The 20,906-nt window shown below is 36.6% G+C and overlaps 2 protein-coding genes across 4 annotated transcripts in view; one reads left to right on the plus strand and one right to left on the minus strand.

Annotated features, from left to right (window-relative positions):
- Positions 1 to 31: 31 nt before the first annotated feature.
- Positions 32 to 20,634, plus strand: LOC120373139 (transmembrane protein 180-like). 3 transcript variants are annotated; one of them, XM_039491078.1, is made up of 7 exons: positions 32 to 170; positions 3,000 to 3,181; positions 4,144 to 4,878; positions 9,741 to 9,895; positions 11,683 to 11,766; positions 13,450 to 13,593; positions 19,421 to 20,634. In XM_039491078.1, the coding sequence occupies exons 2-7, from the start codon at positions 3,029 to 3,031 to the stop codon at positions 19,548 to 19,550; spliced, it is 1,401 nt and encodes a 466-aa protein (XP_039347012.1). In that variant the 5' UTR covers positions 32 to 170; positions 3,000 to 3,028; the 3' UTR covers positions 19,551 to 20,634. The 3 variants fall into 3 exon arrangements, with proteins under 3 accessions (XP_039347012.1, XP_039347011.1, XP_039347013.1); XM_039491077.1 differs by lacking the exon at positions 32 to 170 and adding an exon at positions 197 to 246; XM_039491079.1 differs by lacking the exon at positions 32 to 170 and adding an exon at positions 1,549 to 1,758.
- Positions 11,263 to 20,906, minus strand: part of IGSF6 (immunoglobulin superfamily member 6) — a 57,388-nt gene continuing 47,744 nt past the window's right edge. The window contains exon 8 of the transcript XR_005585409.1: positions 11,263 to 11,391. The gene's annotated coding sequence lies outside the window, so the exon portion shown is untranslated. The remainder of the gene's footprint in view (positions 11,392 to 20,906) is intronic.

Consider the following 20,906-nt stretch of genomic DNA (forward strand, 5'->3'; position numbering starts at 1 on the left):
AACGTGGCATCGGCAACCGCCTTCTTACTACCAGGGGACCGATTATTCAAAACGGGCACTCTGACCTGTCCGGCGGATAACCAATCGCGTGCCGCCACTCAGGGATCGACCGGAACGCCGGCCAATCACGCGCAGAAAGCCTCCCCTCATCCAATGGAGTGGGGGAGAAGGTGGGTCTGGGGGATTAAGTTCCGCCCCCCGAGTGAGCTGCGCAGCCTCCGGCCGGAGGGCGGAGACAACGAGTCGGTTAGTGCTTGCTGTGGGTGGGCGCAGTGGATAAGGCTGTGGCGGGTTAATTCCCGGGGACTAGGTTCTCGGGCTTCCTGGGGTGGATAAGGGGGAGTTGAGGAGAAGTGGGGGTTGGGGGACCTGTGGGGGTGACTGGATGGGGGAGCTATCATAGGTGCTGGAACTAGGGGTGTGGGGGTGCTGTAGCAACCTCTGGCTTGAAGTGGTGTCCATCATATCCAGGGTTTACAGTTTGGTTCAATGGCGCTCAGCACCCCTGCTATACAAATTGTTCAGCACCCATGGGAGCGGTGGGAAGTGGGAACGGTGGTGAAGTACAGAGGGATGGGGCGCTATGGTTGTGAGAATGGATGGGGGAACTATGAGGATGGGAATGGTGGTGAAGCATAGGCGAGTCTAGGGGCCTCATAGGTGCATGCTGTTAAGTGGTCCCTGAAGTGATCTCTGTGTGTATGTATGGTCCATAAAGCATCCTGGGGTCCTTAGGGATGAGTGCTTGGTTCTGTTCAAATGCTTTCAAACAGAATTGTATTCTGCAGCTCACAGATGCCAACCATGTCTTTTTTTATTGTAAACTTCCCATGGTGCTGTTGTTTGGTGAGGAATCTCTGGCCACACTGAAGCATGGTAGCAGCTGCTACCATGTTTGAAAATAATTATCCATGATAATACCTAGAAATTATATAGTACTTTTCATCCATAGACCTTTAGTATTTATAAAGAAGGTTGATCATAATCCCACTTTACAGATGGGGAAGGGTGGGACTGTTGGAGAAAGGAACATGACTTGCCCAACTTTACAGAGAACAAAGGTCTCCAAGTTTCTAGTCCAGTGAACTGTCCACTAGGCCTTTCTGTCTTCTGGTTATCAAGTGCAGTTCTGTAGTGTTAAAAAGGAGCAATGCTTGCAACCATTAGAATTTGGGTTCTCTATATTTTTTTTTAAAGTGGCTCGTGTTTCATGTATTCACCTTCCCTCCTATTCAAAATCGTGCAGACCTCTTTCCCTTCCATTTGCAATTATATCTCTGTCAATTACAGAAAGTGCTTACACTCAACATTAGAAAGTATAATGTATTTGTAGCTACATTTTAATGTGGTTTAAAAGATGTAAAAAAGATGTGACCAGCCAGTTCTGAGGACCGCTAACAAGTGCCCAATAGACTACAGTTTGGGAACCCCTGCAGTAGAGCATGGTATCTGTCAGCTAGCACAGTTTGGACAGGGCTTATTATTACCATTTGGAATCCATTTTCGTCTCTCTACCTATGTACTAGTCTTCTTTTACTCCTGGTCATTGCTTCTTGGAGAGAAGCAAGTAATATGCAGTATGATTGCTCTGTCTAAATACATCAGAGGGATAAAAACTCCTCTCCCTCTCTGGTAATTCAAATTAAGTGTCAATGTGAACACAAGAATAAATGGCTATAAACTGGCCATCAACAAGGTTAGACTTGAAATTAGACAAAAAACCATCGGAGGAGTGAAGTTCTGGAACAGCCTTCCAAAGTGAGTAGTGGGGGTAAAAAAAACTAACTGATTTCAAGACTGAGCTTGATAAGTTTATGGTCCGCGCTCCAGCTCCGAGCTCTGCCCCAAAGCCCTGATTTCAGGAGTGGGTGAGGTTCTGTGTCCTGCAATGTGCAGGAGAACACACTAGATGATGGCGATGGTTCCTTCTGACCTTGAAATCTATAAGTCTATTTGAGTGGGAAGGTGGTCAGCTGAATCTGGTGGGACCCATCTGTTACCTGCTTAAAAAACAGTCTGTTTTGCTCTAGCTCACAAGTACCAGTACATTAGTAGCCATTAGGAATTTGGAACTTAAACCTGCTTGGTTTCCTCTTCCTGATTCTTACAAAGTGAAATCTCATAATTTAGTATAGATATAGGCTGACCAGGGGAAGAGGAGGTAGAAGGGAATCATCATACATATTTACAGCATTGCACAGTTGGAGAGGTGCACTTCATGCGAGAGGGAATATGGTTCCAACCTTGATATGGAGCACTAGATATATTGGCCAGTTCATTAGGCAATGCACTGGACTAAGTTCAGCCAGTGGTTTGGATAACTATTCCATATTGCCATTAGATATGGCCCTAGAGTTTTGTTTGGTTTCTGCAGAAAGAATTTGAGGGAGATAATAAGGTTCACAAACTTTCTGAAACCGAGGACCCCGTTGTCTAATTTTTTGGGGTAAGCAGTTGCAGACCTTGTGTCAAATCTAATTGTATAGATTAATATAAAATGTACAGGTACATTTTTGGGGGAAACCAGAAAAAAATACTTTAAAAAAGTCTGATTTACTAGCACTGTAGCAGAGTATGGGTTTGCACTAGTGATTACAGTGCAAGACTGGGGTCTAGGTATACAGTTTTTAACAAATGACAAATGTATTCTTTGATACAGATGTACCATATTTTAAGTACTCATACTAAATTAAGAAACGTCATTGATCTCTTAATACTGTAGCTTATTGACTCAATTTTATAGACATTTTGTTGTACGTTTTAAAAGTTGGAAAGAGACTGAATGATAAAGTTGACCAACGTGTACTCTAGGGATCCAGTCTTGCAGTCCTAACATAGGCAAATCTCCAATTGCTTTTCATTTTACGAAGTAGTAAAACTAAAACGTGGAACACTGTAACATGGAATTCAGTCGTCCTCTATTAACAAGGATTATAAATATCAATTGTACTTAGTCAATCAATAAGTAATTATAAGTATTTTTCCTTTTTTATAATTAGAAGAAGAAGAGGCATTCACAATTTGGAAAATGAAGTTTGTTTTAGGAATTCATCCTAATGCCCTGGCATATTCCATGACCACACTAGGTGCTGGAATGATGAACAGTATCTTTAATTTCTACTATGTTAAGCTTTTCTTAAACCAATACAAGATTTCAGAAGTAGCATTTCATCAAGCACAGGTATAGTACATTGGAACATGGTTTTTCATATTGTTGTCCATGGTGTTTGTATCATAACAATGACATAATTCTGCTTCATTGATGAATCAATTATTGACATACTGCAAATAGAATTAAATATTTGATCCTTAAATTATAGGTGTATTCAAAGTTTGATAATAGTTTTTAGGTTTTAAAAATAATTCCATTGTTGGAAGTATGTTTGTTACTCTGACAAATGTCAAAATAAAGTTTTTCTTTACCAATGTTATGTCCCTGTTCAGCAAAGATTTATACATGTGTTAAACTGTAATAGCAGTTCAGGAATGCTATTAGTGCTTAAAGTTAAACATGGCCATGATCCTGAAAACCCTTACTTATGTGAGCAACCTTATGCATGTATGTAGTCCCAATGAATTAAAAGGGTCTACTCATATTTTCAAAGTTACTTATATGCACAAGGGTTTACAAGATGAAGGGCCATGTGTAAGTCTTTGCAGGACTGGGGCTTTAAGGCCAGATTTTTAAAGGTATATAGGTGGCTAACAATGCGGGTAGGCACTTAGTGGGATTTTCATATGCACCTAAGTGCCTAACATCCACTTTTGAAAATCCTACTAGGTGCCAATCTGCATCTTAAAGCACCTAAGTACCTTTAAAAATCTGGCCTTAGTCCATTTCCATTTGGCAAGCTTTCCTCTTTTGTTTTCCAAGTAGAATTGTACATTAAACAAATATGACATGGTGTACTTCATTGTTTGTGCATCAATATCCTCTGTTAGCAGAGATTTAGAAATAGTTTAATTTAGATGACTTTACATACACATATACATAATGTTTGTGTGAGAGTGTACTACATACAAAATATGTTTAACCTTTCCATCATATAGGTCAGCACTTTTGTTATTCCAGATGTTATGTGCGTCTTGATGAATCCTAAAGAAAAATATCACTAATGAGAAATTTTATATTTTTCTTCTCAGGTAGTTTTTATGATCTGGAATGCCATTAATGACCCTCTCTTTGGGTATATTCAAGACAACTCCAAAGTCCTATGCTGCTCAAGACGTCAGTTTTCAATTTTATATGGAGCACCATTGTATGGTTTAGCTTTTCTGCTTCCCTGGTTTCCTTGGAAACATTATGAGGAAGGTGACTGGCTAAATGGTCTTCACCTTATTGTTGCTTTATGTGCTTTTGATGGCTTGCTTACATTTGTGTTGCTAGCACAATGTGCGCTCTTTGCAGAGATATCAACTAGACATGAAAGTAGACTTCAGCTTATTAAATACAACCAAGTGGCAACATTAGTTGGATCAACCAGCATTCTTTTTTGTGGTCTAATATCAGATAATATGGAAAATTTTGCCTATTTTCAAATCTTTACTGTTTTGGTTGCAGCACTAGCAACTGCTTGTATGTGTTACACTGGCATATATAGCACAAGTCAGTATGAACAGAGAGAAACTCCTGTCGAGAACACTAGTTTAGAAAATAATAATAAAGCTCTCTCCTGGTCCTCTGTGATTTCATTGACCAAACAGATAATGACGCAGAAAAACTTTATACTTTTTGTGACCATGAACTTCTTTCAAGTCTTCCACCTAGCCTTCTGCAACAATTTCATGATGATCTTTGCGGATAATCTCATTCCTAAGGATGTCCTTTCCTCTTTTATAAGAAGCATCATGTATGGGGCTGGCTTTATTTGTCCTCAGGTATGCAACAATGCTTTTAATCTTTTATTTAAAAGGAAAATGCAGTTTACTTTTGTGCTAGTTCTCAGTAATTAAAGTATCTGTTTACACTGCTTGGAGAAAATGCTGTATCTGGCAGAAACCGTTTTAGTCTGAGGAACAAATCTTGTGCACCAACATTATAAAAAGAACTTTAGTCTTGTCTGTGTAGTCTAGCCAAACAGGCAGCATAGAATGGCAGAGAGAGGGAGGGTAGGCAGATAAAATAATAGCCAACAGGAATGGAAAATAAATGTTTTTGTGTTTCAGGGGCTTAACAGCTTAGAATAAGAGAAGGAAAATAGGCTCAGTATCAGGAAAAAAAATCCTAAAAGTGAAATGTATTGAAGAACTTGGTGTTAATTTTTCTTATTTTAATGTGTCTGGATGGTGAGCGAATCCCCATTGCTTTCAGACATTTAAAACTAGATGGGACAGAACACTGGAAAATAAATGTTAGATATAACCCCCCTATTCCCCTCACCCCCCACCCCAAATGAACACTGCATCATCATGGGAATTGATGAAGGGGCTAGATGACCTAACAAAGCAAGGTCTGTCAACTCACAGAGTAACACCTTCTAATTGGTTTTGTCATTCATTCATCATCTGCATGTATAAGGTGAGTAAGATCCCATCCCAAAGAACCAAATATGGTTTGCACTGGAAGGGAAAGAGGACCAAAAGGATTAGATGTGAAGGAAAAGATTAGGACAGCAATGGGAGAGGAGTGAGAGAAAAAATATGCAAAAAGATGCCCCACAGAGAAGACAAGTGTGCTTGTTTTTAGATAAATCAATAAAATCCTTCTACTCATGTCCCCCTAAAATCTTGTATAAAGCTGTTCTTCAAAAACTTTCCAGAGATTTACTTTAAATGTTTATGGTTTGATTTTTCTCAAATAGTGAGCATCTGCAGTAGATTATTTATATATATATATATATATATATATATATATATATATATGGGTGCCTAGCACTTCTGAAAATCAGGCCATTCATTCTTAATGTGAACAACTTGTGTTCTTTTTAATAAATACATTAATAAAATATAAAAGGAGACATGGGAAAGTACTAATTTAATCCTCAACTAGGAATTTGTTATAGTTTAAGCTTCTGCTGACATACAGCAATGAAATACAACTAATATTTTCTTTGGTGCAGAACTTATAAATATCTACCATTAAAACTCCCTGACCCTGCCAGAGATTTTACAGGTCTCTTCTATAACTCAAGAAAATACCTAGGTAATAAACTTCTATAGGAATATATCTGACAGAAACTACAGAAATTAGGACAGCCTCAATAACGTTACTCTCAATATATACCAATCACTGCTGATAAAATCAACATGACAGTCTGAAATGAAGAATCTTTCAGAAAACACATTTATCCCTGCTTCCCAAAGATTCATTGTCTAGTAGAAGGCCACTGAACTGTATAAAGCTTGCTGTGACCTTATTTTTCTTGGGTTTTGTCCCTTCGAATTCAAGATATAACAAGAGAATTCTCCAACAGCAGTGTCCTGAAGTTCACTTACTGTAAAGCACCCAGCCTACATAAAAGAAAGCTGCTTTGTGGATTATGCTTGTCTGGCCAGTACAAAGCTAGATCACGGTTTCTATTAAGGGATGGCAGTTGGTGTGTAGGATAGGACGCATATCCTGAACATGCCATGGTGTTGCAATCAAAGGACTTGAAGCTTAAAGCATCAACTGAGTCAATATTTCTCTGGAAATAGAGAGCTTTATTGAAAGACTCCAATAAAGTTTCTGAAGCACTAGAGCTTGAAGCTCCCAGGGCATGTTGATTTTTCTTAATTATGATGAAATGAGATCCAGTTGATTAAAATAGCACGCATTACACATGTGTTACTATTTCTAAATATGAATACATTTTCATAAAGTGTCAGATAATAGATACCTTTTTTAACATCTAGTTCCAGTCAGATTTGCACTTCTTTGTATTACAGCCACTTGTCAATTCCCTTCTTAACCTGCTCTTTACTCTGTATGGTTCTCCGTTTTTTAAGCAGAAAGGTTGAATTACCTCATAATGTTTGCCACAATCTTTTAAAAAAATTATCCTATTCATGTGTGGAGCATTCAAAAATGTGTTTGCCTTTTTTTTCCTTGTGCTGAATCTTCAAACCATTCTGTGGCTAATAATGAGGATTGATGCTGTTTAAAGTAATTAAACATGGGAAGAAAAGTGCAAGGGGAGTTCCTTCCTTTTGTTAAATGCTTATTGAGTTTGAAATCATTAATCTTGGTGGCTAATTAGTATTGAACGAAAGAGAGCATTGTCATCTTGTAACTCATGGAAGGAGCTCAAATCTGACAGTGATGCAAACCATGTACCTGGGTATATAGATAGTGTGTCATTATATTAGAAAAATAAAAGGCACTATGTACATTCAAAATGCATCTAATTTGAAAATGGAAAGTAAGGGAGGGAAGAGAAGTGCATTTTCAGTATTAAATTTTAATCTTAAAACACTGTATTGCTTTGATTATATGTTAGAGCATAATAGAGATTATGAAATCATGTTTTAAGACTGAAATTCTGATGGTCTTTAAGGTGTGCCTCAATCTGTTGTTTTTATTTTCTAACTTCCTATTGTAACAAAAATTATATATAGTTTAAGATATTTAATTGAATTGTTTGTTTTGAGTGTTCAGAAAACAAACAATTATTTCTTAAAAGCAAGGAGGACAACATAAGCCAAATATAATTTCACAATAGGCAAATGTGAGTGAAACAACATCTTAAATATTTTAACCAAAAATACGTTCAATAAAAAGTTTACCACCATAAAATGAGGATGATAATCCTGAGGAGTTCTGAATCAGGAAACATCATGGCGAAAAATTCAGAAAGAATCAAAAACTAGATCTTAAAAATTCTATATACAAATTATGGAGTGTTTTAATCTCTGGTTTTATCCAAGACCATTCTTTTCGCTGTGGGCCTAACCCTAAAGTATCCTTTGTCATACCTTTTTTGCAAAAGCAGCATTCTATGTTTTATTAAAATGCAATTACCATATTATCAGAAAAGTGACTCTGTAAAATGACATTGTGGAATTTTGTATTTATTCCCTCACAGTACAGAAGTGGGGCTGAAAAACTTCCCATGTGTATCTAAGATAACTATGTATAATTACCTCAGTATCTGCAAATACTGTGTTCTTCCACAGACTTACTATGGGGAATCTCTTGAATACTGATAATATTGAATTTAGCTATGTACAAATCTTTCTTAGTTATCTATGGCAATTGGCAAGTTTAAGTACCACCAATACACTCTACATGTCAGCTTTATTCAGTTTGCAGATCTAACAATTATTTTTTCTATAAACTCAGCCTGGTATTTGAAAGTTGAGCTATGTTCTTTCTACCTTTTATGTCACTAGTAATAAAGATTTTGCTTCTAGAATTTGGTTGACAGTTTTGCTAATGTATGAAAGAATGGAATCCAGGTGTACTTGGTTTGCTTTTTAATAGTGATAGACTTTCCCATTTAAGGTGGTATCTGTGCTTGATTTTCACCCCTGAGTTTCAGTTTCTTACCTCAGGACATAGGGAACTCCCCAAGCTTTTAAAGGGTTTTGGCATGTAGCAGTAGTATCTTTCTTTGCTGGTACTATTCAGGTTACTTAGGGGCTCAACATCTAACGGTCAGTTTTGGTCTAAATTGTTTCTGTGGGCTTCATGGTGAAACATTTTTTCAGATAGTTTTTATTTTTTAAAGTGTTTTAATTAATTCAGACTTTTGTGACATAATGCATGTGTGGATTTCTAGTGCCCTAATCTGAAAATATTAAAGTATAATTTTCAATGCTGAATTTATGGATTTGATTCTCTTCTTTAGATTCACATAGCCCTTTTGCTCAACATTTTCAAACTAAAACTTGCTTTAGATTTAAAAGTTAGCACAGTCTGTGACTAAAACATCAGTGTTCTGTAGAAAAAGGACCTTTTATTAAATTAGCTTTTCCAGGTTGTGAATTGGGTCTCTTAATTCTTTTCATTAGCGTATGAAGTCAAGAGTGAATTACTGGATGTGACACATCCAAAAAGCTGAAATTTTATTGTTACTAGCACTTTGTATAGACTGGATGTTGAAATCTGGAAACTTGAAATGGAACTACGAGTACTGTGCATTCAGCATCTACCTTTCCCAATACCTTTTTCTACAATAGAAGCAAAACTGGTAATATGTTAAAATAGGATTTCAGTGAAACTGTTTTATCAACTACAAAAGTGACACTGAGTAATAGTGGTAGTAGAAGTTTACCATATATGTCCATTGATATCAGAGCCATTATGATGTTAATGAAAAATTATAGCTTTAAAAGAAAACCACCCAATTTGTTCAGTCCAGCAGTCTAAGTTCAAGTGATAAGAAACACTTTTCACTATGAACACACTGCAAAATAAATTGCATAAGGGATATTAGACATTTATGCTCTAGGGTATGAGCTGATTGCTATCTGAAGTGGGAAGCAATATTTACCCCAATATAGAATAGTGCACAGATTGATTCTGGGTGAAGGGAGAGCATTTTTCTCTGAACCATCTGTTTTAAAACAGTCAGAGATAGGACCATCCCACTGGTCCTATCATCTGTTCTGTTTATGCAGTTCCTATGTTCTTAATTTGTGAGCGCATTTGAAAATGTTACTGATTCAGATTTCCCCTTTCAGAAAATATGCATGTTTGCTAATCAGTAGAAGTAGTGTAGGAGTAAAACATTTATAGCATCCAAAACTCTGTTTTCTTAAAAGAAGTGCTGAAGTACTGTATTAAGTATATACTTAATATGTATCTATTATCTTTTCAGTGCCTTGTGCTTCTCAGTCAGACTTTGCTGAAGAAGTTTGGTTATTACAGGATCATCTTGTTTTCCTTTTACTTAGAAGGAATAGCTGCAGCTGTCATGTTTGTTCTAGGACCAGAACACTACTACGTGCTGGCTATTTATCTCACGACAAACATGTACGTAAATATATACCTTCAAGGATACTATTTAAAACAAAAATTAACAGCTTGCTATGCCTTGTGAAAGGAGTCTGTTAGGTCACTTTGTTTTTACACTTTTTGTCATACCCTTTTAGTAGCTTGAAGAATTTCCTACTTTAAGTTTTGCTCTTCTCCTTTTGTTTTGTTTCATGGGTCTGAAAAGGAGCTGCAGTTAAAATGGCAACTCTTGTTTAACTGTGTTTCAACTTTTAGTTACTGCTTTTATTTTCTTTTAAAAATTAACAATCTAATAAATACAATAATTAGAGTTTGCAATATTTATCTCCAGCCACATCAGTTTTAACATTGTCAATGGAATCTGCATTTGACTACAGACTTTCCCGTTTACCCAGACAGCAGTTTCCCACCACTTCTTCAAGTAGTGTCCCTATCTGTGTTCCCACTGTAGGTGTATCTGAGTCCCTGTGCCTCAGATCGGAGATTTTAAGCAGCAGTGTCCGTTTGGCCCACACATATGCTCTCCCTGTCTTATGCCTTGCCTCGAGGCTATCTAGCACTGCGTGGACGAACTACCCTCAGTTCCTCCTCAACCGCCCTTGGCCTGAGACTGAGTACTAGCAGAGTGCAAGAGAAATTCAGTTCTAAACCTTATTTTGGTTTACAGAGTAGCTAGTAGAGTTTCTGTTATTTAGATTCATACTCTTCCCTTTCCCTTCTTTTTTAAACCGAAAAAATAAAAATTTTAGATCCCTCCACCCCACGAAAATGCTGGCAATTCAAGTGACTGTTGGCTAAACAACATTAAATTTGTTTTCTTTGGTACTGCTAGAGCATAAAGCCTTGAGTTTATTTCACAGATCAGGTAGATCCGTGAGGTGTGGAAAACCCTCAAAAGGAAATGCTTCATTAAACATTTTTTAAAACAGCCTTCTCAATTAGAATAGTATGGTAGTAATTTCATGGTCTTCCCTTCCTACCTCGTCTGTCCTCTTTGCATATATTTTCTTTCTCTTTCTTCACTCCTTCCTCCCTCCCCCTAGATTTCAGTCATGGACTATTGTAACTAAGAACTATGTGACAACTGAGTTACATTATCCAGTAATATATTTTCCTCATTTCAAGTATTCGGGTTTCCTTAGAAAAAAATATCTCAAGATATGTGAAGGTTATTTAAGTATTAGCTGCTAGCCCAAAAAGGACTTTTGTAATTTGAACCTAATTTTACCAAAACTTAGCAATAGATGAAAATCTATTATCCTGTTTATCGTTTCATTTATTGGTCATGTGTTAAATGTATTTTTTTACCTTTATCATTCTAATTGTGTCACTTATTTTAAGTTTGTTTCCTATCTTTCCCTTCCAGTCCTCTGCATGTCCTTTTTCAGATTTCTAGAGGAGAATTTTAGTTCTTTCTTCTGCGATGTTCCTTTTCTCCATTCAAGTCAGTTTAAGTTGATATTAATAACCTCAATAAGTGTCTGTCATCTTTCACTTCAATGCCAAGCTACTATCTAGAAATTTGAGAAAGAGTTGAGAAAGTTTTAGGTTTGTATACAAGTTTCTAATTCTTGACTAAAATAACAGCTCTAATATTTATTTAGAGAACTGATCTTTAAATAAACCTAACAGCCATTTTTAATTTGAAGAGAGAGAGAGAGAGAGAGAGAGTGTGTGTGTGTGTGTGTGAGAGAGAGAGAGAGAGAAATACACACACAAGCACTAAACCATCCATTACAGTTTTCTTATTGAGAAAAGTATGTTTAATATCTACCAATGTTTTGAAATATTTTGTCTTTCTATAGGGTAATTGTTCAAGCGTCATTCAGTTTGTTTAATCTGCCCTTGGCAGATATTGTTGATGCAGACTTAATAAAATACAAACGGAGGTATGTTGATCTTACTACTGCTCACAAAATGTACTGTAGCTAGTGTCATCAAATTCTCTGTACCAAAGTTAAATTTTCATACACTAAACACTCTGAACATATTAATCTAAAAGGATTCTTAATTCAGTAAAAAAGTTTTGTTTTATTTTAAATTACAACTATTTTTAAGAAGTTTCACTTTATATTTACTTTTAATATGAGAAGTGAATGGGAATTCATTATTACTGTACATTGCTTTAAATCTTTTGAAATTTTATCAGTTATTTAATAACTTTTTCCTAGATTATGTCCAAATAAATGCAGAAAATATTGTGGCATTCTTTGGCTTCAATCCTGCACACACTTACATTAAAGGCTTAATTTACACACACAAGTAAAGGTAAACACATGCATAAATGTCTGCAGGATTAGGCCCTGAGTAACTTTAACAAAGGAATTAATTTAAACAACACACCAGATCACTTCCATTGTGAACTCTATTATATTTATAAGAGCCCAGTCCCACAAACATTCACATGTTTAGTCCTGTTGACTTCAGTAGAAATACTCCCATGCCCATTATTACTCAGAGGCTTAAGAGTTGGCAGGATAGGGCCTTTCTAATATAGAGAAGGTATTTGAATGTTTGAACTATAGCACTTAACAAGCAACATTCAAAGTGGTCGTAGCTGCCATTCAATTTTTTAAATAAAACTTGCTGTGATATGCTCTACTGTGATTCATGTACCTTTTGGATTTATATCCATGTGCAACTAACTTCCTGTTGCTCTTACAAATATACTGATTTTTATACCATTGGGGTTTCTGGTTTCAGTGCTATTTGAGGGGGATAAAGCGAATCAGGCTCCCTCTAATGCCACAATCCTGCAAAGACTAAAGCACATATATTACTTTATACCTGTGAATAGTTCCATTAGCTTCAGTGGGACTATTCCAACACATAAAATTGAACCTGGGTATAAATCCTTGCAGGATTGGGGTCAGTGTCTATGTAGACCACATCTCATAAGTGTTACTAAAGAAAATTCAGTGTACCTGGAAAGTGCAGTGGTGTAACTTAGAATTTAAAAATATTCTTGGTACAACGTTTCCCCGACTGCCCAGTCCATATACAAGACTTGAAATTATTCTGAATAACAATCAGATTGCTTTGTTTGAAGAACACTTAATACAAGAAGAGCAATTGACTAAATTAGTTTCTAGTACCAAATCATGTCTTTACAAATGTAAGTTTATCCTATTTTTCTCTTGTTAATAGTATGCAATTGCAACTCTTGAGTCACCAGACTATGGGCTGATCCAAAGCTCATTGAAGTCAATGTGAATCCTTCAGTTAACTTCAGCGGGCTTTAGATTAGGCCCTGTGACACTGTTCTGTTAGATCCCTGATTATTTTATTTATGGTCAAGTAAGGTAGTTGTGGGGAGCTAAGATAGTATAAAAGGTATGTTTATAGATTTAAAAAAAAAACCCACTGTACTTATCTAACTGGAAGGCAGTCATTTCAGTATGATATCTGAACCATTCACTGACTAGAATGTTGATGGTAAGTATGCAGTTTGTATCCTGACCGTTAATATTTGAGTCTGAACAGTTCTTAAGTAATGAACATAATAAGTACTGTAAGTGATGTATATTTATATACTGTGTAATATGGATTAATACTTGTCTTGAATATTTCAGATCACCACTTTCCTCCATGGTTTTTGGTACCAATGCTTTATTTACTAAGCCTGCCCAGTCTTTGGCTCCTATGCTTGTGGTTACAATACTAAATCAATTTGGATATGAGAACCTGAATAATAAATTTTCTCAGCCTGATCCAAGGTGAGTTCAAAAGTGAAGTTTTAAGTCACAACAAGTGAAATAATGTTACACAGCTATTACAAATTAATATGCAGTTAGCTTGTATCAGATGTGTTGCAACTTGGCGTCAACAAATTTTCAATTGGTCCTCATCTACACTGACATAAAAATGCTGTCCAAGTAGATATTTATTCTGAAAAAATGTACTTTTAAAACAGAGGACATGGGAAAACTTTCTGCGTGGTAGGTGTGCATGCATGCATGGGTGTTTGTAAAAATTAATTTCAGTGTGTGATTATTTTTGTCATTCTGTTGTGCAAAATTAAGAGTCAAACCTGTGATCTTCTAACTTTGACTCTGTTACCAAAACCACAAAAGTGTATTTATTTCATAAATATAGTTACTGTACATATTTACTACAGTAGGACCGTGACTAATGTATTTTGTTTTTGAGAGAAACAATACAATTATAGGAAGAAGAGGGGTTTGGCTCAACTAGGTAAATCACTTTGGTTAGAGTACAGTTTTCCATTCTTATCTAAATGGCCTTATCTTAGTTACTTTCTACAATTTTACTTTAATTAAAGAAAGCTCTTTAAAAAATACATAGAGGACAATCATTTATAAAACCTCCTTGGGGAAGGGTCTTTAAGGAAAAGAGAGTGGAGTTGTGGCCAGTGTGTCTGGAACCCGCTTTCTGACCCTAATGGACTATAGAAGAAAGGCATAGAGGTAGGTTTGGAAGGAGGACAAGATGGGGACATTCAGAAAAGCAGCTTCAGCAAAGTGAAAAGTACTTAGGGTACAGGTGAGCAAACTATGGCCTGCCAGCAGAATTAATCTGGCCCTCAAGGTCCTGCTGGGGAGCAGGGTCTGGGGCTTGTCCTGCTCCCATGCTCCAGCCAGGGAGCAGGGTCAGGGACTGCTCCACGTGCACATGCATGTGCCGTGGTTCCCAGAAGCAGCAGCATGTCCCCAATCTGGTTCCTCCTACGTGGAGGGGCAGCCAGAGGGCTCAACATGCTGCTCCTGCCTCAAGCGCCACCCCCGCAGCTCCCATTGGCCGGGAACTGCAGCCAATGGGAGCTGCAGGGGCAGTGCAGCACACAGAGCCACCTGGCTGTGCCTCCACATAGGGGCTGGAGGGGGGACATGCTGCTGTTTCCGGGAGCTGCTTGAGGTAAGTGCTGCCTGGAGCCTGCACCCCTGAGCCCCTTCCATGCCCCAGCCCTGATCCCCCCCCACCCTCTGAACCCCTCAACCCCAGCCCAGAGCACCCTCCTGCACCCCAAACCTCTCATCCCCAGCCCCACCCCAGAGCCCAACCAGAGCCCTCCCCCCAGGTGCTCCAACCCCCTGCCCAGACCTCTGGCATGTACAATTTCAGCTTGAACAGTTAAAGTTTAGTAAAGTGATAAACAACCAAAAGTAATTGGGAGTTTCAAGCAATCTTAATAGTAGGCAGTGCTACCAGTCCAATCTCTAATAATAGAAATATCTCAATTTAACACTTGTTGTTCACAGTTCAGAATCAGAATGTATACTATGTAGCAGAATAGGAACATTTTTTATCAAGGAATAAACATAACTGATATCCTGTTGTTTTTAAAACACTGATAGGCACACAATCAAGCTAAAATACTCACTACTTTCTGATATACACCTCTGCCCTGATATAATGCGACCCGATATAACATGAATTCGGATATAACGCGGTAAAGCAGTGCTCCGGGAGGGGGAGGGCTGCGCACTCCAGTGGATCAAAGCAAGTTCGATATAACGCAGTTTCACCTATAACGCGGTAAGATTTTTTTGTCTCCCAAGGACAGCATTATATCAAGGTAGAGGTGTATTTTACTTACTATTGTTACAAGTAACATCTACAGTGACTATTACTAAAAGGTTAGCAAAAAATATTCTTGTTTGTTTGTTTTTTCCAGTTTGTTTACGCATTTGACAGCACTTGGGAAATAGTCACTTTCACTGTTTCCCCTGTACACATAGTCAAATTTGTTTTATTTGTGTAAATCTTTCGGACAGCAACAGGGGAAAGGAAAATTTTAAAAAGAAAATGTGAATCTAAAACCATAAGCCATTAGCAGGTGTAATACCTGAAACCACCTTTTACCTTTTTTCCCTAAATAACTTGATTTCAAATCACCTGTCTCTTTAAAGAAATAAAATATCCCATATGTAACTTTGTTTAGCATAATTTATGCCTGATGGCATCATCCTATGAATTTTAACTTTTAAGATGAGTTTTAAAGTAAGATCTGCCATATTGTGAGACAGTAAACATATTGACTTAGTGCTAAGGGAGGTTTCCATACAGGAAATCAGTATTAGGGTCTGATCTTTCAAACCGTTATTCATACAAAGAATCATACTGAACCCACTGAATTACATGTATGAACAAGGATTGCTCACGTCAGCAAGGATTTGTACAATTGGGGCCCAAATTATTATTTATTGACTATTGTTAGAGCATACAGGAAAAAACAGTCCCTGCCTCAAAGAGCTTCCAGTTGAATACACAGAGAACATTCCAAGCACACACTATACTTGAAGATCAGTGACTGTGAATATTCCTTTTTTATGTGGATTCATACTGCTGACTACAGTGTATTGTTCTCATTGACAGGCTTGCTGGATGTGTGTTTTAGGGAGGGATTTGAATTACAAGTATAGTCATTTTGTACATGAGGATAAGAAGGGAGTTGCAAGAAGGAGTGGCATGGAAGAGGCATAGCAATGGAAGGGAAGGTACATACAGGCTATTTAAGGTGGGTGGCTTGGGAGGAGCATAGCAGTTGGAGAAAATGAAGGCTGAAATGTAGGCAGTGAAGGTGTTGTACAGAGTCTCGATAGTGCAAGGGAGAAATTTTAATTTTATGTAAAAGATGATGATGAGAAACCAGCACTGAGATTTAAGGAGGAAAGGTATATGGTGACAAGAATGGGAGGGGAAGATGATTTTGGCAGTAACATTTTATCTGCCATCAAATGGTGTTTAGTGTTAATGTATCTAATTAAAATCAATTTAAGAGCTAGTCATTCAGGAGACAAATTACTTTTACACGTGGCACACTGGAGGAATTCTCCCCTGTTTAAGTCTTTATTGTTACTAATGAAAATGAGGCTGGTAATTTACAGGATTGGAGGGTCACTTTTTGTTCCTTTTGGTTTATCCTGAACAGTTTTCCCTATAACATTAGATCCCTTTTTCTGCTCTTTAAGAAATACATAGTTTTAAACCTCCCTCTCCTGGAGATCTGCTGAAACTACAGTCAATCATACTGTGAAAACACACTGGCAGTAGTTTGTTGCCCTCTTTATTATTGTGATTTCCTTGTATTTAGAAACAAATTACCAGCTTATAAATAGATGCACAATATATAGATGGTGCACAATAAATAAGCTGTCAGTGCATCTGACAGTTGGAAACATCACATGGTCTACTAGCAGGGTTAATAATAATCTGGATATAGTGAGGAACTGTATTTTAGCAAGAGCATGTCTTTGAATATATGCATCTTTGTACTGCATGCACAAAATAATAATTTATGTGAATAAAGATTTTGAAGGCTTCTTCTCCACCATTGTGATGTAATTTGAGCATTGTTCTTGATTTATCCCAATGCCTCAATAGAATTATATTTAATATTCATTTTTCTATATAATACAGCTATTTACTGTTCATAATTCCTGTAAATGTCGAGTTTTAGAATTAAATATTAATCCATATTCTTTTGATAAATGAATGAAACTGTATTTAAACCAAACCAGGATTTCACCAGTATAAAGGCAAGGTAGGACTTAGCACAATCTTTTTTCTTTTCTTTAGAAAAAGGTAAAATGTTTGTTAAAGGTTGACATTCTTAAGACTGAAAATCGCAGTCCTCTGTTAATATACAGAAAGGTAACATGCAGGCAAAAGCAGTGTAGCTTCACTAGAGCACCCTGCCAAATTTGCCTCAGCCCCTTCCTGAAGGAACTTTATATAGGTAAATAGTTTACCAATTCAGTTCTTGGATTCCTTGCTGGAACTGCCAACAAGAAGACTAATTAGTGCCAAACATGGTGGTGTTTTTTGTGATGCATATACTTGCTTACTTGGAAATGGAAAGCACCATTGAACCCAGGCCAGTCAACAACTATCAGATGCTAACTTGTGGTCACTAAACAGTAAATACTGAATATGAACCACTGATCTACCTGTGAAAAGTCCCATCTCCTGTAACCAATTGCCTAAGCAGTTAAGTAATTCCCTTAGTACTACTTTAATTTTTAAGTATGTGTCTTTTCTTTCTCACTTGGTATTAACATGTGCACAATTTATTTAAAACAATTGTTTAACTTGGAATAAACGGTGATTGTATTGTGTTATACACTTAGGACCAAATGGTTCCATTGAAGTCAATGAGACCTGGATTTGACCTTTTTTGATTGACTCACAGGGTTTGATCCAAAGCCCAGTGAAGTCAATAGGAGTTTTTCCATTGACTCCAATCAGCTATGGATGAGGCCCATAGTACTCATCTTTCACAACCATTCTGTTAGTCTCCCATCTCATCTCACAGTGCTAAGGAAAAAAAGAAAATAACGCACTCATCTTCTTGGAGACTGAAGAATTTTTTCAGAGACTGTCTTACCTTGAGTTCAATTTCTTGATATTTCTTAATTAGAATCCAATAATTAACTGAATGCCAGTGGATAATTATCACAGCTGCTAGACAAATGCCTAGATGTGTTTCAAGCTGTCAGAAACCAGCCTGTTCATAAAGCAGTTATTTTAATTATAGATTATAATTTGTAATACATAGTTGTTGATGCGCTTCTTTATGTATTACTCCTTAATGGAGATTTAGGTTAGAAAATACCCTTATACATGCAAGGATAAGCCAGATAAGCCAGAATCTCAGTGTAACTTTAACATGTAATATATGTATGGTTTGTCTTTATTTTTCCCTAACAAATAATAAAACTGGATTAATCTTAATATTTTGGTAAATGCATTGAGTTCCATGCATTAATCATGACCTTTTCATAGCATTTACCAGCCATAAGTACATTATACATAATTAATGTCTCAGATTTTTAACTTTTAAAAATACCAATATGTCCATATTGTTGTATTTTCCACTTTCTCCCATTCTTTTATTCATTCCCTTTAAAAAATGTTTAATTATACAAAACTTAATAGGATTGCCTGCTCTGTAAGGTGATATTGTTTTATACTAATTTTGTATAACCTACCACAGCTGTGTAATAGACTACTTAACGGGTCTGTTAGCTTGTCTGCAGCATATTAATATGTACCCTATTTATCTTACTCAGCTCATTTCTTAATAGCTTATTTTCTACAAACTACCTTGTTTTGGGGGAGCAGGGGGCATAAATAAGTTTAAGGGAATGATGGAGCAGTACATGGAATCAGAAAATATAGTTGAATGTATTTGACAATAGCTTTTATGTTTCTGAATAGTGAGAAACCATACTCCCACTGTGATGCTGGGGATACAAAAACATTGGGTTATTTTCATCCACAGTCTGTATTTATATGCAACTTTTAATAAAGGTTGTTTAATCAGACTCAAACAAGCTGAATATCTATACATTGAGCTTTTGGTAAATACAGAAAAAAAACATGGGGATTTTTATTCCTTACTCACAAGAATCTATATGGTTATTTTCTGATTTTTTCCTCTAAAGTAAACCTACTATTTACTTCCTTTTAAAATTGACTGTGCTGAATAGTCAGAACTATTTTTTTAATCTATTAAGAATTGACTATAGGGGATGAAAACTGCATCTTGGGAAAACTGACATTTTTTACCTTCTTTTCCAGTTTGTTTTTAGGTCTTCATGATGCTATGTTCTACTTGATCTGTCTGGTTCCACTTTGCATTGCAGTTATACAGATTCTGACATGGACTCCCTTCTCCATCCAGAACAGTCATATAACAGCCATGCATTGAATCTTTAACATTTAGTCTGTACAGGAAGGATCTAGATTTTGTGTTGAATTGTACATAGTAGAATTAATATGTTTAAAATGTGAAAAAGCAGAATTGTACTTAATGGACTAGACCAAATGCAATCTGAGCCATTAAATTAAAGCAGTCATCTATGGTGGCTATAAAACATATCATAAAGCACTCCCAGCCTTAACACAAAGCCTATACATAGCCTTTTCTAGTTCAGTTACCATACATATGGCAATTGTAGGAATGCTGGTAATCTCCAGGGGACTCTACCGAGCATACTGAGGAAGTGTCTTTACTCACTCCATTGCTAAAGAGATAAAAGCATGTCTGTTGTGTACAGATATTACTGGATTTTGAGGGGAGTTAGCATGATGTAATGGATATGGCACCAGACTGGAAACCTAGTTCCCAGCACTACCACTGACGTGCTGTGTGACCTTGAAAGAAGTCACAGCAATGCTCTGTGCCTCTGTTCCCATTTTACAAGTGGGGAAACTGATACTTACCCATCTTTGTAAAGTAATTTGAGATCTACTGATGAAAAGCACAGTATAAGAGCTAAATATTATTTAGTGAATGCATGTGTAGTTGAGGAATCTGAGGACTTAAGTTAAAGTTCAAGAAATCAGAGAGATAATGAAGTCTTAAGTTATGGTTACATTTTTGAGTCATGCCAGGGAAACAGTTCTATTTACTTGTATTGTACATGCTAATATCAACATGTTTCCAATGTCTTCTATATTTATATATCAAAAGATTCCTAACAAAAATGTTAGTGGGAATTTCATGGGCCTGGATTCTTAAATTGTCTTTTATAATACACCATTGTTTATGTACATGGATTTCTGTCTATTGATCATAGTCTGTTTTAAAAAAACAAATTGTATAACTTGCCTTCCAATTTAGAAGAATTAGGGTTCCTGCTGTTTTGTGGACATAGTTTTTGAGGAGAAAACCTGAAAAAATCTAAATGACTTTTAGCCTGTGATTCACTGTATACAACTAAGTTTTCTTCTTGGTTACTCCGTCCAATTTGGTAATAAAGAAGTTATATTACAAATATTCTTTCCTTATACTCTCTCTGGTAGTATTTTGTCTTTTTCTCATATATTTTCTTTTATTTTCTTTTTTCTTAAAGGGGATGCTCTTCCTTTCTGTTAGGGGACAATTCCCACTTCAGCTCCTAAATACCTACAATATGCCATAGATAATTAGCTTTCATTGGAGACAGAGTTTAGATAGGACTAGTTTAAACTTGCAGATTTAAACTAGTGTAAATGGTGAATTCTCTGTAACTTGAAATCTTTAAACCATGATTTGAGGACTTCAGTAACTGAGCCAGAGGTT

The sequence above is a fragment of the Mauremys reevesii genome, linkage group 10 (assembly GCF_016161935.1).
Source record: "Mauremys reevesii isolate NIE-2019 linkage group 10, ASM1616193v1, whole genome shotgun sequence".
NCBI classification, from domain to species: domain Eukaryota; kingdom Metazoa; phylum Chordata; order Testudines; family Geoemydidae; genus Mauremys; species Mauremys reevesii.